This window comes from Erinaceus europaeus, chromosome 19 (genome assembly GCF_950295315.1).
Source record: "Erinaceus europaeus chromosome 19, mEriEur2.1, whole genome shotgun sequence".
Taxonomy (NCBI): Eukaryota; Metazoa; Chordata; class Mammalia; order Eulipotyphla; family Erinaceidae; genus Erinaceus; species Erinaceus europaeus.
The window spans coordinates 17,425,672-17,443,348 of record NC_080180.1 but is presented as its reverse complement, the minus strand read 5'-3'; the positions used below and the strand labels follow the sequence as shown (position 1 = coordinate 17,443,348).

Below are 17,677 nucleotides of genomic sequence, written 5' to 3'. Positions count from 1 at the left end.
GATATAAATAAAATAATATGTATGATGAATTTCATTTTAACTAGGACTTAAGACCAACTGAACAATTTTCTTCACTGAGCTAGACATTTCATCTCCACCACATAGTTAAAACTTTGTTACTTATTTCAATCTCTGTGCCATTTGTGCAAATATTCTTTTCATATGGTAATAAGTTAACTGAGAATAGAGAACCTTTCCACATTCATTCAATAATGAGCTCTTTTCTCTATGCTTTAATAGTCACACCATTAAGTACTTTTGATGTGACCTGTACCACTACTATTCTGATAAATTACTTAACTTGACCCTTGGCTCAAATTATTCATCTAACACAACTCTTCTACTTGTAGGTCACTAAAATAATTTTTCCATATCTACCTTAATTTCCAACATCTACTATTTCATAATCATATTATTATACAAAGAGTATGGCAATTAAAATATGTTGGAAAGCAAACTCACGTTTGTAATGTTCAACTTCTGAATGATGTAATCTGGACATGTTTTATGTTCATGATTCTTTACAGTAATGTCTCCGTAAGTCCGGGTTCCCTCTTCTATTGATGGCCAGTATTCTGCACACTTGTTCTGTATATTCAAAACAACATTAGTGATCCTAGACTTTACATAAACAAATTTATTGATTCAACCTTCTTGTAAAAACAAGACAAACAAAAATGTATTCATCGGAAATTCACAAAATATGGCTCATTCTCCTTTAAAGCCTTTGCACTGAGCTTTGAGGCTTGAAACCTACTTATTTTTCCTATAAATGTGTCTTGAAGGATTTTTCTTCATACTGCTTAGAATTAAATATGACCTTCCCAGGCTTACCTGCATATTAAAAGACACCACACTCTACAGATACATACATTAGAATACTTTTAAAAAATCAGCTGTCAAAAATGATGAAGTCATCTCCTTTGTCTTACATCACTGCACTTGAAGGAATCAATGTTGTTAGATAGGCCAAAAAAGGGACAAATGCTGGAGGATCTCAGGTATAAGTGTGACTTAAGACATAAGGACAGAGGGAGTCGGGCGGTGGCGCAGTGGGTTAAGCGCACATGGCGCAAAGCGCAGGGACCGGCGTAAGGATCCCGGTTCGAGCCCCCGGCTCCCCCCCTGCAGAGGAGTCACTTCACAGGCGGTGAAGCAGGTCTGCAGGTGTCTATCTTTCTCTCCCCTCTCTCTCTGTCTTCCCCTCCTCTCTCCATTTCTCTCTGTCCTATCCAACAACAAAGCAACGTCAACAATGGCAATAATAACCGCAACGAGGCTGCGACAACTGGGCAACAAAAAGGGGGAAAAATGGCCTCCAGGAGCGGTGGATTCATGGTGCAGGCACTGAGCCCAGCAATAACCCTGGAGGAAAAAAAAAAAAAAGACATAAGGACAGAAAATGAAAACTTAGACTGGATGTGGTGTATTACACCAAGAAAGGGTTCTGAGGAAGCAGGGAAAACTGCAGCAGGTATTGAAGTCCTGGAGCATGATAGTGGAAACAGACCTAGGCTAGCTATGAGAGTGTTTTGCAGACATCTATCTGGGATAATGAGAAATTGCACCCATGTGTCAGCAACTGTAGTAGGAACCATTAACCCTCTGCCCACATATATATATATTTTTTCAAGTTACCACATTTGGTGGCAGCAGAAGTGATGTGTTTGAATCTGCTTAGTCAGGCTGGGAAATGGGGGAGATTTCATGCTTGCTAAAGTGACATGTAGCATGAGTGACACCTATTTATCCAAGATAATTTTCAAGTATGATAAGTACTTATGAAGTCAGCACGTAGAAATGCATACATTACAATAACCCTGCTAATAAATAGCAAGTAAAATTCCAATACATGCAGAACATGTATATTTTATTTGTATATTCCTATACTTAGATGGCTACCTATTTTATTTTTCTTCATGCATTAACACTGCAATGAGTAAAGATAGAAAGTGATCTTCTTTAATCATCAAACACATATATGTAAGTTTTCAAAATACAAGTCAACTTCTCTCATCGTAATCTCAACCTTTCAACCTCGCAACCTCCACTGCTGAGAGTCCTACGCCTTCACCCCCTGAACCTTCTGGGGAACTTACTCTGTTTCCCTCTTCACATCGAGTGACCATGACAATAACTGTGGCTTTCTGTTCCCAGATCATCCTCCAAAAATCGTCAACGGTTTCATCCCTGGGACCTGGAAGGTAAATAAATACAAATGGATAAGTAATACCTTCTTTAAAGTGTTAGGAAAAAAATTGCCAAAAGGCATATTGGACTATCAAATAAATTACCTTGTGCAGCAATGTATTTCCTGGGTTCTTTCAAACCCTGTTTAAAAAAAATACACAAAAGCATGTTATTTACTGGATATTCCCTTATTAGTTTACATGCACATTTATTAATTAGAGGAATTTGCTTTGGACTCATTAATTTAGCTGTGGATTTCTCTGGGAATTTTCAAGTTAGAAAAATTTTATGATGTCATGAATAGGCACTTGTGGGTTTATAAACAAAATGAACAATGTCCATGTTTCTTTGCTATATTCAAGACTATTTTTAAAATTAGGCTTTTCTCCTCACCTGGGATGCTGCTGCAGTTTACAAGAGCAATCCATGCACCCCTGCATTTTATATTCTCCAAACCCTAACAGAACTATCTGCCATGACTTAAACTTCCTTACCAGCCATATACCCATTCATGGGATTTTTTTAACTAAAATTCTTTCAATAAATCATTCTGAGATTACCCTCATGCTTCTGACTTTTAGCTGGTGCTGGAGTATATTGTTTACTCTCTGGGCTCCTTTACTGTCATTTTAGATAAGAGTCACAATATCGTTCATTACAGTGTCTACAGCATCTGCTTTTCCTACTCCTCTTACCAGGGGGGAAGGGGTAAGAGTACAGAGACAGATAAAATAGTTTGCCAGTTTCTTCCAATATTATCTCACATTCCTGAAATTCACCTCAGTAATCAGAAAGGTTGAAGACAGATAACCTTTGCTACTACATGAAATTCAGTGTGATAGTATGGCCTACAAAATTATAATTAATGTCAGTTACTTCTTGACATTTCTAATGAGAATTTTCAAATATTTATTCAATAAGCATTTACTGAGAGATCTGTAGAGTTAGTCGCCTGTAGAATCAGGCAAAGAGCAGTTAAAATCAGGACACATTACTGAGCCTTGAGCTCACATTTATAAATATTGGCGGCTACTATAAGTACACTTTTTGAGGACGATGAAAATGGGGTGAAGTAAAAAGTTGCATTGTGAGACCATGATCTCAAGTTGGTAAAGAGACAGGTGTTGCTTAGGGTAGAATGTCCAGGGCCAGCTTTAAGCCAGGACCTGTAATATGTTATGCATCAAACAAAGTGGATAGAAGACAGGGCATGCTATGAGTTGGAGTTGATCTCTCAAAACGAAATGCTTGAGGACAAAATTCCAACTCTGTTTCTGCCAATAAAATGGGGAACAGCCATTAAGCTGTGAGATGTTATGAATGAATATACGTAAAGCATTTAGAATGGTGACATTAGGTAGATTTTATATAGCTAATTGTTGGAGCAAAGCCGAATTAGATATCATCTTTAAAAATATGGCCATGTGAGCCAGATGCTAGTGCATCAGGTTGAGCACATATGTTACGATGCACAAAGACCCAGGTTCAGGCCCCACCCGCATCCCCATTTGCTGTGGGAAAGCTTCACAAGTGGTAAAGCAGTGCTCACTCTTTGTCTCTCCTTCTCTACCTCTCCCTCCCCTCTCAACTTCTCTTTCTCTATCCAATAGATGAATAAATAAAATTTAAAAACATTTTTTAAACTATGGCCAGTCAAATTACAATGTTAAGTAGTTTTTTCTATAAAATCCCACATGCTTGTTAGCTGAAATCTTACAGGAAACATTGGCAAGCTCATGTTCTTGGGAGTAAAATTATATGTGGTATAATTATTTGACTTATCTCACACATTAGGTAAATGAATATGCTATAAAACAGTGTGTTATACTAACATTTTTGGTTAAAGAGTGTGATGATATTTTTCCATTACTCTGGATGAATAAACAGAATAGAGGTTACCTTCCTTCCTTCCTTCTTTCCTTCCTTCCTTCCTTCCTCTCTTTCTTTCTTTCTCTTTCTTATTTACTTATTTATTTATTTATTTACTTTCATTGCCACCAAGATTATTGCTATGAATCCAGCAATGATCTTTTTCTTTCTTTCTTTTTTGTTGTTGTCATTTTTGTTTCTTTCTATTTTATTGAATAGGACAGACTGAAATTGAGAGAGGAATAGGAATATAGAGAGGTAGAAAGAAAGATAAACACCTGCAGACCTGCTTCACCTCTCATGAAACTGGACCAAGGGGCTTGGACCCAGGTCCTTGTTCATGGTAATGTGTGCCCTTAACCAAGTGTACCACTGGGTAAATGATGAATTGGGAGGGAAGAAGATTTTCTTGGCTCCTTTGTACTTTTACACGTCTAAAAAGATAAATACATGTGACACACTACTAAAATTGTAATATGTTGGGAAATGATTCATGTGGCAGTATTGCGGTTGGGATCACAATGATGAACAGTTGATCGACATCAATAAAGAACATCCCTGCTGAAAGGCAATAATATGTGTCTAAACACAGTGTTTAGGATTCAGGCAGGTCCGCTGTTTGAATCCCAACTTAAACCTGTACTAATTGTATGAGGAAAAAGTAGCTAATTAACTAGTCTCTTACTCCTTATCTATATTATGGGTAGAGTTCTCATGCTGTGATGATTATAGAACTCTTAGGAAATATACATAGATCTTTTAAGCTAATACCTAGTACACAATAGACATCGGAGAAGTTTTAATTATTAGTGTTATTTTGTTTGTAGAGAAAAGCTCTATATTACACCTAAGTGTCAAAAGAGAAAGAATAAATGTCTTTAGAAATGCTAGTTAGTGGCCAGCTGGTGGCACAACCAGTAAAGTGTAAAAATTACCATGAGAAGGGACCCAGGTTCAAGCACCCAGCCTCCACCTGCAGGAGGGAAGCTTCACAAGTGGTGAAGCTGGCTGTAGGTGTGTCTTTCTCTCTCAGTCACCCCCATAACCCTATCTGTGTCTCTATAGTAATGAAAAATAAAGGATATATATAAATTTATTGTTGATAAATAATAATATTCTGGACTGACTTTAAACAGTTTCTTATAATCTCCATGGTTTTGTCATGACAAGAAGGAACTGACAAAAGAGAAAGTCAAATGGCCAACAAAAAAATGAGGAAGATATAAAGAAATATGGAAATAATGTACTTTTACTCACATCAACATAGCTGGCATTTATATAGTTTGACCCTGTATCTCCATTTAAGTCAGAGAGTTCAACCCGATTATAATCATCTGTTCAAAACATAGAAATAAAAATAATTATAATAATGAATCGTCAAGTAGACTGAGTAAATAGAAACACAATTCTTAGTACTTACAAGGCAGGATGTCCACATAACGGTTTTTGTTTTGATTCACACTTTTTCGGGCCTCTTTGATAGAAAACTTGCTGAACACCCGTGGAATGCTCTGAAGAAACACACAGATTGGATTATAGCAGGTGCAAGAAAAAAGAAATCCCCCCTTGCCAATTCATACTTTGAATAAATGTGCAATAATGTATTTCCTTCAGAGCAATGAACAAGTTGCCTGTTAGAACTAGATCAGAGAGAAAGCCCAGGACGGAGCCAAGATGGCGACTTGCAAGTAGGGGCTGGTGTGAGCTCCAACAAACAGTAGCTTGTGATCAGGGATTCTCTGGATTGGGTTCCAGATGCTAGCATTATGCCGACCAGACTTCCCTGGACAGACAACCCCACCAGAGCTCTGCTCGAGCTCTGCTTCCCCAGAGCCCTTCCCACTAGGGAAAGAGAGAGACAGGCTGGGAGTATGGATCAACCTATCAACGCCCATGTTCAGCGGGGAAGCAATTACAGAAGCCAGACCTTCAACCTTCTGCATCCCACAGTGACCTTGGGTCCATTCTCCCAGAGGGATAAAGAATAGGAAAGCTATCAGGGGAGGGGATGGGATACGTAGGTCTGGTGGTGGGAATTGTGTGAAGTTGTATCCCTCTTATCCTATGGTTTAGTCAATGTTTCCTTTTTATAAATAAAAAAAATAATAATAAAAGAACTGAAATCAGACTTACTAGAGATTGTACAAATTTTTTTTCTTAGAAAGTGAATAAGGGACTACTTTAAAAGTAAATGCTAGAAGAATGAATTAGTTTAAAAACAATTTATAATTCATTTATTTACTTGAATTGCATGATCAAACTTAAATCATACTTATTTGATTGTCTAGATTAAAAAAGTACAAATTCAGCCAAGTAGCTTGTGCTACAGCTTAATAACTAGTAATAATAATATACAAAAACATTATTTTAGGTTATTTACTAGTCCATGATAATGAATATCTCAAGGATGAGTAGTGGTGTACCAGGTAGACTATAGATGCTACCATGTTTGAGGGCATGCCTCAAGTCCCTTGCTTCCATCTACAGGGAGGAAGAGTCATGAGTGCTGAAGCAGTGCTACCAGTGTTTCTTTCTTCCTCCTTATCCCTCTGCCCTCTTATCAATTCTACTCCTTCCTTCTAAAGAAAGAAAGAAAGAAAGAGAAATGACTGCCTGGACTGGTAAATTCATCATGCAAGGACTGAACCCCAGTGATAACCCTTATGGCAATTAAGAAGAAAAAAAAAGACAACAATAAATATCTTTTTTGCTCTGTGACTGTAGTTAATAATATCTGCTTTGACTGTGTTGCAGTATTCAATGGGATTAAATATGGAGGGAAACAGTTATACAATACACAAAAAATGAAAGAACTTAATAATTGAGTAGCGTTTCTCATTACCTAAAAAAAAAAAAAAGTGCACACACCTGAAATTCAGCCAGAAATAATCTTCCTTCATCAGCAATCTTTCTCTTGTAAGTTTCCAACAAAACATCTGCATGTATTGGCTCCACATTCATCAGCTGTTTCTCATCATCTTTAAACATATTAAAGATTCAAAAACCAGTATTACGCCTGTCCTTCAAGTGTTCATGCAAATTCCAATAAATTGATATCCTGGCTTCCTCTCACAAGCTTAACACCTGGAAAGTCTCACACATGCATAAACATTTGCGTACATACTACTACTTAAATCTTGAGCCCTCTGCTGGGATTTACATTCAATTATCTGACTTACTCTCAAATTTTCCACAGAAATATGCTTCACATAGATAAGTCAAGATGTTCAAAGTGGAAAAAGAGGATCACAAGAGAATGCAACTAGATAAGACTGGGGTCACTCCAGGAACCCACCAAGTCATGGGTGAGTGCAAACATGTGTGGCTCATGGGCAGAGAAGGGCTTAAGGAGAGATTCCTGGGGCTGAAATTCAGTATCTACTCTGGGAGCTGTTACCAAACAGTCTGCCAGTTGAAGTACCACCTCGGGTCTGAGTTTTATCAACAAAAAAACTGCCGAAGGGGGAGAATGAACATAAGCCTCACCAATTTACAACTGTGGCTCTCCATTGCTGTTGCCCCTCAGGGGGTGGAACAGCAGCAAGGAAGCTCTGGGGGGGGGGGGGGGAGTGCAGAGAGTTGGCCTGTGACTCAGGAGAAAATCTACACTCAGGTGGTCAGGTGTGGCTATATAGTAGGAGCTTTTTCATGTCGTTTTCGTAATAAATTAGGAAAAAGATGTTCAAGGTGAAAGTCATTTTTCCTTATTTTAGTATTTCAGATCTTAGTAAACAGGATAGACATCCACAAAGTAATTCAAGCTTGACGTCCAAATTTTCTAAGATTTCTCACTTATTTCTGGTCAAGTGTGACAATATCCTCTAAAGTTATACCCTCTATTCCTATATCAAATAGGTTATGACCTTTCCATTATTTCTGCTCTTTTTCAGTTTCAGTCACTGACACTCACTCCTGTAGCCACATTTTTTTTTAAACCAGGGCACTACTTACCTCTGGTTTGTGGTGGTGTCAGGGATTGAACCTGGCACCATGGATCTCCAGGAATGAAACTCTTTTGTATATAGATTATGCTATCTCCCTAGCCCTAACTACATCTTAACACCTCCCCCTTTCCTGTGTTGCCCTATATTGTTTTACCTTCTATGCTGCCACAAATTAATGTTCTGAGATTCTAATGTGAACATGTAACACAACTTGCTTAAAATAAACAATAACAATATTATTGGTGCTTCCTTGCCTAAAGCTGAAGTTTAAATACTTAGTAATTTCACTCAGCCCATCTTAACCTCATTATTTCCTAGCCTTTCTTTACACTATCTGTGTGACTGCTCTCCAAGTGTGTCACGTGTGCCATATCCCCAAGACTCAGTACATCCTGTTCTCCCTACCTAGATGTCCTTCCTCATTTTATGTACCCAGAGAACAGACCCAAGAATAAATATCATAACTGTAAGGAGATTCATATGTCTTTGATTCATATTTTATATGGAATACTTCATATTCATATTTCTTCGATATGTGCATTTGTAATAGCAATTGTAATATTTATTTAACTATCTTACAATTTTCTTGTTGCTATTTCAACATTTAACTTATCATACAATACTATAAGTAGGCAGATAAAAAATATAGCTAGTAACCTTCCACCCTGGACTCAATTTGTTAATTCGTTTACACTAGACCAGCAAGTCGTATTCAACACTGACTGAATAAGTACAAAGATACATTAAATTAAGGATGTTCAACTGGGTAAAAAAACCACTGGATTTTTATTTTAAACAAATGGACTCAAATTTTAAAACTTAATAAGTAAATGAAATTGTTAATGAAACCGTCATTAGTAAAAATAACAAAACATGCTTACCCCTTTCAATAAGTTCATGACGTTCATCTAAATTGCTGTGGAAATAAGAAATGTTAGTTCCCATATTTTAAAGAAATTCAGTTGTCTTTCTATTTAGTAAATTCACTGAAGGAAAGAGGGAATGGTGATAGAAATAGTAACAAATTGGGGTTACATGGAGGAGTGGGCTGAGGAAGTGGAGATGAGAATGAGTGAGGAGAGTGGAAGAGAAAGTGAATGAAAATAAGTGCTGGGTGAGGGCCAGCAAGAAGAGGAGAGGAAAAGAGAGATGGGAGAAAAGGGAAGGAGGGAAGGAGAAAAGAGAGAAGAGGGGGTGGAGAAAAGAAAGAAAATGAATCAAAGGGCTGTCTGCTAAACTCAGATAAGGAATTAATTTATTTACTCCTGGTTGAAGAAGAACACATACTCCCACAGCTGTTTCTCTCCTTTCCTTCACCTTTATCATTTTTAGATTTTACATTCCTCTGACCCATTTTGAAGAGCAGACACATTCTTCTCATTGGTTCTTATTAAAAGAAATTCATCAACAATTATCAGTGACTACAGAAAATAGTAATAGTATATAAGCCAATATGACCACATTAAAAGTCACTGAATAGCTCTGTCTCTCTCTCTCTCTTTCTCTTTCTCTTCTACTTCAAAAAAAAAAAAAAAAAGTCACTGAATAAAAGCTCAGTGATTAAGTAGATTTTATGTGTTCTTATTTGAATTCACATTTTTCACAATGCTAGGTCCAAACAATCCCAATAAATCATTTTACTATTATTATTACTGAAAACTCTTACCTGGATCTTCTCTTATGTAGATCATAGATTTTATAAAGAACAATAAGCAGGGCTATTGATGTCACAACAATCAGAAATACCAGAAATGTAATCAGTGCAGTAGTATTATCTAGAAATAAAAATACATCAAGATTATTATGTCAGACATTTCATGAGATTCTTTGAGTAATCACCTTTATAATACATTTAACATTTTTATTTCAATTAGGGCTTTAATAATAAAATTTCTTTCTTCGTTTTCTTTCTTCCCTTTTCTTTTTTTTTCTTTTTTGTTGCCTCCAGTAACTGGAGATCAGTGCCAGCCCTATGAATCCACCAGTTCTGGAGAGCAGGGTTCAAACCCGGTTCATTGCACATATCCTTGCACATAACCCTATGTGCTCTTAACCTGGCATGCCACCACCCCACCCCCAACAATAAAATTTCTAGAGTGACATCAATGAATTCCTATCTGAACATTGCCCATGTCATTTAAAACAAAAAAATGCATGTTGTATATTTTAACAGTATATAGGATACAAAAGAACTCGCTTCCTTCCATAAAACAATGCCCATTTACAAGATCCTATCATTTAGATTTACTTCATTTTCTTTCAGTCAGTCCAATTTATTTATTTATTTTATTGTCACTGGGCCTCAGTGCCTGCACAACAAATGCACGTGTTTTGCTGTCCATTTCTTTTTTATCTTCTATTTGATAGAACAGAAAGAAATTGAGAGAGTAGGGAGAGCTAGAGAGTTAGAAAATTAAGTCAGAATTCAACTCTGAGTTTCCCCCCTACGTGTGTGAATCAGGGGTAGGAACCAGGTCCTTGAACATGGTCATATGTCTGCTCAACCAGGTGTGCTACCACCTGACCCGTCACTCTGTTATAATGAATCAAATAGATTGTTAGAATTCTCAAGAAGAAATTCTCAGACAGTAGTTTATCTCTATATACAGATGTGTGTAGCCTCCTAAGGGAATCGGAAAGATTCCTGCCACAGGAAGCCAAATATTTTACCTGTCTATTGAAGTATGAAATCAGTTAATGAAGAAATTTAAACAAACAAACAAAAGAATTTCTTTCTACAGTTAGGGTTAGACTTTTCCTACTATAAATTTTACTTTGATTTAACATTAAATAGTTCCTTTTCCTAGAGGAAGGACAAGGCAAAGAGGGTGTGTTAGAGCTTTCTACATCTAACCACAGATGAGCATAATATACATTTAGTGTAAAATGTAAGCACAGTGACTGGAAGGCCTCAATTCAAGAACTAGCCTACTTAGGTTGTACCATTTCCTCACTGAAACTTTGTTCAAAAACCTCCCTAGCTTCTAAGGTGAGATTAAATTAATGTATTTACAGCAAACAATTAGCAGAAAGGGAAAGAAAGATGAATCTTAGTTTCAAATTTAGTACATTTAGTATATTTTAGAAAAGAAAACTGACAAAAGTCATGAAATTGACTTTCTTGGGAAAAAAGACTGAGAAGTGACTAGGGGCCTGGCAGCAGAGCACCTGGTTGACTGCACACATAGTGGACAAGTCCCGCAGTTCAAGCCCCTAGTCACCACCTACTGGGGGGAAGCTTCATGAGTGCTGAAGCAGTACAGCAGTTCTCTCTCTCGGGGGAAGCTTCATGAGTGCTGAAGCAATACTGCAGTTCTCTCTCTCTCTCTCTCTCTCTTTCTCTTTCGTCTCTCTCTCTCTCCCTCTCAATATCTATCTAAAATACATGCATATATATATATAAAAAATTTAAAAGTGACCAATTAGTTTAGAAGATGGTAAGTGTTGTGAGAAGAAAGAGAATTAGCTAAGCATATATTTCCAGGATACTTTTTAGAGAGACAAGTTTAGTTGGTTAGGGCCCGAGCATAAAGGAGGAAACAGGACTGGTATGTCCCAACAATGGCAAAAATGACAATGTAATTGGAGTATCATGAGTGAGTGGTCAGCCGTGAGACGCCACCTGAGAGTGTAACTATTTTGATTCTTCTTCTAGCGTTTGCCCTTCTTCCGTAGCCAGTCAACAGCGTCAGGTTGAGCCTGATGTAAAGTTTCAAGACCTCCTTTGAATCTGGAGAGGTGGCAGTCATTGACTATTTTGATAATGAGAGTGAAATCCAGTCATCCTAATACATGCTTTATAGGCAGGTCAGAGATAACATATTCAAGGCGGGAATGAGGCTAGAAGACTGCTGTCCTGAAAACAAATGTAATGAACATAATTCTAAGATGGAGCCCAGCTATTTCATGAAATGCTACTCCAGGCACAACTGTGAGAACAGTGTATGAAAAGAATGAACATTTCAGTCAGTTGAGATGTTTAAAATATGGAAGTTGCTTTGGATGAGCTTGACCTCATCATGAGTTTTTCAAAAGCAGAAGGAGATTCCATCACGCCACTGTTACGGAGGAGACTTCATGGGAAGAATCTGACCTCTGGGATCTATGTGAGATTTCCTGGCCTACACTCCCTAGAGAAATAGGGCCAAAAGTCTTTTTGACACAGTCTCTAGGAAAAAAATCCAGCCTGGCTAAATAAAGATTTTAACTCTGGGATTGATACTCTGAGCAGAAACCCAGTTTCACTGTGCCAGTGCTCTGTCAACAGAAATGTGTTTTTAAGTAAATTAATTAAAGACTTATTTATTTTAATGAGAAAGTGATATATAAAGACCAGAGTTCTACTCAGTTGTGTCATTACTTGGTGTTGTTGGTTGACTCTGTTGCCTTTGGAGTCTCAGGCATGCAAGCCTGGTGAGCCACCACTGCACTTCTCCTCAACCCAGTAGATGAGAAACAGATGGGGGGGGGGTGTTAAAGTAAAGAAAGAGGGGAGTTGGACGGTAGTGCAGCAGGTAAAGCGCACATGGTACAAACTGCAAGGACCTGCATAAGGATTCTGGTTCGGGCCCCTGGCTCCCCACCTGCAGGAGAGTCGCTTCACATGTAGTGAAGCTGCAGGTGTCTGTCTCTCTCTCCCCATCTCTGTCTTCCCCTCCTCTCTCAATTTCTCTCTATCCTATCTAACAACAATGACATCAATAACAACAATAATAACTACAACAATAAAAAGACAAGGACAACAAAAGGAAAAATAAATAAATAAAATAAAATAAAATAAAATAAAATAAAAAAGTAGAGAAAGAGACGCCTATAGCACCCCTCTACCACTCAAGAAACTTTGCTCCTGCAGGTGGAACCAGGATGTAAATCTGAGTCCTCTACGTGGTAACTTGTGCTCTAGCAGGTGTGCCATCACCTGGTCCCTGACATTGGCTAACCATTAACGTAACCCTTTTATTTACCTCTTGAAATAGTCACCACAGAAATTTCCTGTAGCCAGGTAATTGAGATACAGGTGGATAACTCTGTTCCCCCTCCAGATACGGCCTTATGCTCTACATGCACACAAATTCCCAGGGGGTGGATCAAGCAAGATATTTTCTTGCTCTCATACCTGAGGCTCCAAAGTCCTAGGTTCAATCCTAGCACCATGCTAAACCAGAACTGAACAGTGCATTAGTTAGTCTCTCTCCCTATCTGTCTATCTACCTCTCTATATATATAACTCTCATTAGAATAAAAAATATATTTTAAAAGGTCTGCCCTGTTAAGTCACTGAGAATGGATTGGCTATCTAACAGCATCTCCCATTACCTTAATTATCACCTCTCTTTACCCCATATAAACTGGGCCGTTGGTCTCTGCCCTGTGCTGTGATAGTCCCTGGGAGACAACCAAAATCAAAGCACCAAAAATATCAGTTCAAGGCTGGGGATGCGTAATGGTTATGCAAAAGACTTTCTGAAGACCTCTGAAGACCCAGGTTCAATCCTCAGCACCACCACAAGCCAGAGCTGAGCAGCGCTCTGGAGTCTCTGTGTATGTATCTCTTTGTATTGCTTTCTCATTAAAATAAAAGACATTAAAAATAATCAGCTCTCCCCAATTTTTAGTTTTTGATGGGAAACTAATAAAATAGCTATATTTTCTCCTCGATGTATGAAAAACATAAACAAGGAGTTAAGAAAGCTGCTCTTTCCTTGATGGTCAGTTGAGATTTTCCATGAGTAAAGAAACTTTTGTTCTACCACCTGAAATGACTCTGCCAAGGAAACAGCTGCCATAAATTTTGTGACTGATGTTCAAAATATTTATAATTGAAAATTCAGAAAAATAGAGGTGGTAGATGTTAGACCAGAGTTTTTTTAGATTCTGGGTTTGTCATTTCTAGATTCATTACACAAAGCATATAAGTCAAACATTATGAATCAAAATTTCTTTCTTATTATCTTTATTTGTTGGACCGAGACAGCCAGAAATCAAGAGATTGGGAAGGGGAGAGAGAGAGAGAGAGTGAGAGAGAGAGGCGCCTCCAACACTGCTTCACCACAAGCAGACCTTTCACTCTGCAGGTGGGGATCAGGGGCTTAAACATGGGTCCTTGCGAATTGTAATATGTGCGCTCAACCAGGTGCACCATCGCTCGGCCCTGAAATTTCTTCATCTATTAAATAAGGGTGGTTTTATCTTAATTAAAGGGATATTTTGAGAGCATGTATAAATATCCATTATGTGTGTGTATACGTATATCTTTCTAGAAGTTGCAAGTCTTTTGAAAGAAAAACATGTATTAAATAAGCATTATTCACTGAATATATGTATGTGAATGCACAGGAAGATTAAATGTATGTTTGCACTGTGTTTAATGTTTTAAGGGAAGGAGATTTCATTGCAATAGACTCCTAAGAAGACACAGTGTTCTTTTTCTATATCTAGTTTAAGCTTTTTTTTTTTTCCCCACTAAAATTGTCAACCTGTGCCAGTGGTTAGTGGCATAAATATTGATTATTTCCAGGATTTGAGGATAAAAATCTCTTCAGACAGGCAAACATCGAATGTTAGCCTCCCTCAATAATATTATTGAAATGAAAGGCAGTTATTAGCAAAATATAATACCTTGTGATGGGACTTTGCAAGAAACTTCACCATACGACTATAAGCAAGCTTCCCAATGCATAGCAAATAGGTGGGATTGATTCTATAGAAATGTCAAGTGGCTGAGAAAGCTGTGGTATATATACACAATGGAATACTATGCAGCTATCAAGAACAATGAACCCACCTTCTCTGACCTATCTTGGACAGAGCTAGAAGGAATTATATTAAGTGAGCTAAGTCAGAAAGATAAAGATGAGTATGGGATGATCCCACTCATCAACAGAAGTTGAGGAAGAAGATCTGAAAGGGAAACTAAAAGCAGGACCTGACCAAATTGTAAGTAGACCAAAGAAAAAACCCAGTGGTGAGGGGTAGACATGCAGCTTCCTGGGCCAGTGGGGGGTGGGAGTAGGTGGGAGGGATGGGTCACAGTCTTTTGGTGGTGGGAATGGTATTTATGTACACTCCTAGCAAAATGTAGACATATAAATCAGTAGTTAATTAATATGAGAGGGGGAAAATCAATTGTATGTCTCAAAGTTTCTCAAAACACAAACTGAATCCTTTTAATATATAGGCTGTGTATTTGATATGTGGACTCTCTCAAAAGCCTAGACCAAGTAGATCAGAAGCACCCAATAGCACAGCTATATACAAGATACTGGGTACTGCACAGCAAACCATAACAAAAGGACTTTTCAAAGTTAACCCAATTACCAAATAATGTGATGATAACATTAACTATCGATTGTCTTTTTGAACCCTAAGACAGCAGGAACCTCACATCTCCACTAAAGAGCCCCTACTTCCCCCAGTCCTGGAACCCTTGGATAGGGCCCACTTCCCCGTATGCCTCTCCCAATCCATACCAAATAATATTGCATCCGCCAATCACAACCTAACCAACGCAATGATTGCCACCTCAACATGCTTCACCTCAGACTGTGTCCAGAGAATTCACGTGTGGAATAACAACCCTTCAGCTTCATTACTCGGGTGAGACCTTTCCTTATATAGTACACTCTAATTTCATCTCAGGTAGTTCACTTTCTAACAAAGTCCCATAAACTAGATATACACCAGTTTCTGTGAGAGAGAGCTTATGTTCACACGTATCCATAAACTACTGCAAAATATATACCGGAAAGCAGAAGTGCACTAGAGTTTGCAGTGAGTACTTCCCTAACACTTCCTCTCCACTATTCCAAGCTTTGGGTCCATGATTGCTCAACAATTTGTTTGGCTTCATATGTTAACTCTCTTTTCAATCACCAGGTTCCAGATGCCACCAGGATGCTGGCCAGGCTTCCCTGGATTGAAGACCCCACCAATGTGTCCTGGAGCTCAGCTTCCCCAGAGACACACCCTACTAGGGAAAGAGAGAGGCAGACTGGGAGTATGGACCGACCAGTCAACGCCCATGTTCAGCAGGGAAGCAATTACAGAAGCCAGACCTTCTACCTTCTGCAACCCTCAATGACCCTGGGTCCATGCTCCCAGAGGGCTAGAGAATGGGAAAGCTATCAGGGGAGGGGGTGGGTTATGGAGATTGGGTGGTGGGAATTGTGTGGAGTTGTACCCCTCCTACCCTATGGTTTTGTTAATTAATCCTTTCTTAAATTAAAAAAAAAAAAAGAAATGTCGTGTTTCAGACTTGTCTTAATAAACTTCCAAATTAAACATTCCAAGCGTTGAGATACACCTCATAGCTTTAGCATTTTTTTTTCTCTTCATTTCTTCAGGAATCCCACCAATATGAAAGAGTGGACAATGACCAAGATCCAAAATGGCAGAGATAATGGTAGCAGGAAAGCAAAGAGTAAAGAGAGGTCAACAAGTTTTGGAATGTGGGGTGGGGGGAGAAAGAGAAGAAAACAAAGGAAAGAAGAAAAGAAGAGAGGCTCACCACCAACATAGCACATTGCAAAAGAGGTTTAAAAAAAATCTGCTTTACGGAAGATAGCTCTCAGCAACCTTGACCTGGGAATCTGATAAAGATGGAATATTAATTGTGTTACCAGATAACAGCTGATGGTAAAACAAACAAAAAAAAAATGGCCCCTGGTTGCTGAACTGTATTTGGACAAGGAGGGGTATGAATGAGCTATACTGAACTGATGGGAAAGTTTTGTCCTTCACCAAGTGCAGTAACACAGAGCACATCCTGTTGGCATATGTTGAAGTTATGTCCATAAAACTTTCACAAGAGTACTGAGCAGTGTCTGGACTAAAAAGTGCATTGCTACCAGGTTTCGCTTGCCTATCTCTCTTGTTGCCAAGCTGTTTCCAGTTCTGAACCTCCATCTAGAAACAGTGCCAAATCTGACCTGTTGAAGAATGAGGGTGAAATGTCCAAGTAATTTCCTGACCCCTAAGCATTCGAGATTGTTGCTTAGCACTGGAAAAAAAAAAATCAATCATTGCAAGTTGATGAAGTTATTTATACTGTAAGAGGTTGTAGAAGAAAAGGCCTTATGTGGCAATCTGATCAAAGTTATTTGACCGATTGAGTCTGGCATTTAACAAGAAGAGCTTTCATTTTATAAATCTGGGAAGGAAGAATTGAAATTTCACATAGAAGCTAGTAAAACAGTTTGGAAAATAAGTTGCTTAGGTATCTTGCTTTTTTGGGAAAGACTGAAGAAGAACGTTCTATGATTAAGGATGTACATTTGTGTGTGAGACAGAAGGCTGAGAAAAAGTCATGATGGCATCAGGAATGGTCTGGTTAACACAGAGCAAAAGTCTGGTTTTTGTTTGTCTTTTTCATTGCCACCATAATCATTGCTCAGTGTCTGCACAACAAATTTGTAGCCATTTGGTGGCCATTTTTCCATTCATTCATTTCTTTCTTTTATTGGATAGGAAAGAGAGAAACTGAGAGAAGAGCGGGCTGATAGAGAGGGAAAGAGAAAGATACTTTCAAAGCTATTTCACCACTCGTGAAGCTTCTCACCTGCAAGTGAGTACAGGGGGCTTGAACTCTGGACCTTGGGCATGGTAATGTGTGCACTCATCCAGGTGGACTACTGTCTGCCCCCAGCACAGAAATTTTAAATAATGTAATTTTTTTT

General features: G+C 38.3%; 1 protein-coding gene across 1 annotated transcript in view; it reads right to left on the bottom strand.

Annotated features, from left to right (window-relative positions):
* PTPRC (protein tyrosine phosphatase receptor type C) overlaps nt 1-17,677 on the bottom strand; it is a 126,366-nt gene that overhangs the window by 19,476 nt on the left and 89,213 nt on the right. The window contains exons 16-23 of the mRNA XM_060178505.1: nt 9,670-9,778; nt 8,885-8,919; nt 6,928-7,037; nt 5,480-5,570; nt 5,317-5,393; nt 2,295-2,331; nt 2,100-2,197; nt 463-588 (exon numbers count right to left, since the gene is read on the bottom strand). Of these exons, the coding sequence (XP_060034488.1) occupies nt 463-588; nt 2,100-2,197; nt 2,295-2,331; nt 5,317-5,393; nt 5,480-5,570; nt 6,928-7,037; nt 8,885-8,919; nt 9,670-9,778 (683 nt within the window). The remainder of the gene's footprint in view (nt 1-462; nt 589-2,099; nt 2,198-2,294; nt 2,332-5,316; nt 5,394-5,479; nt 5,571-6,927; nt 7,038-8,884; nt 8,920-9,669; nt 9,779-17,677) is intronic.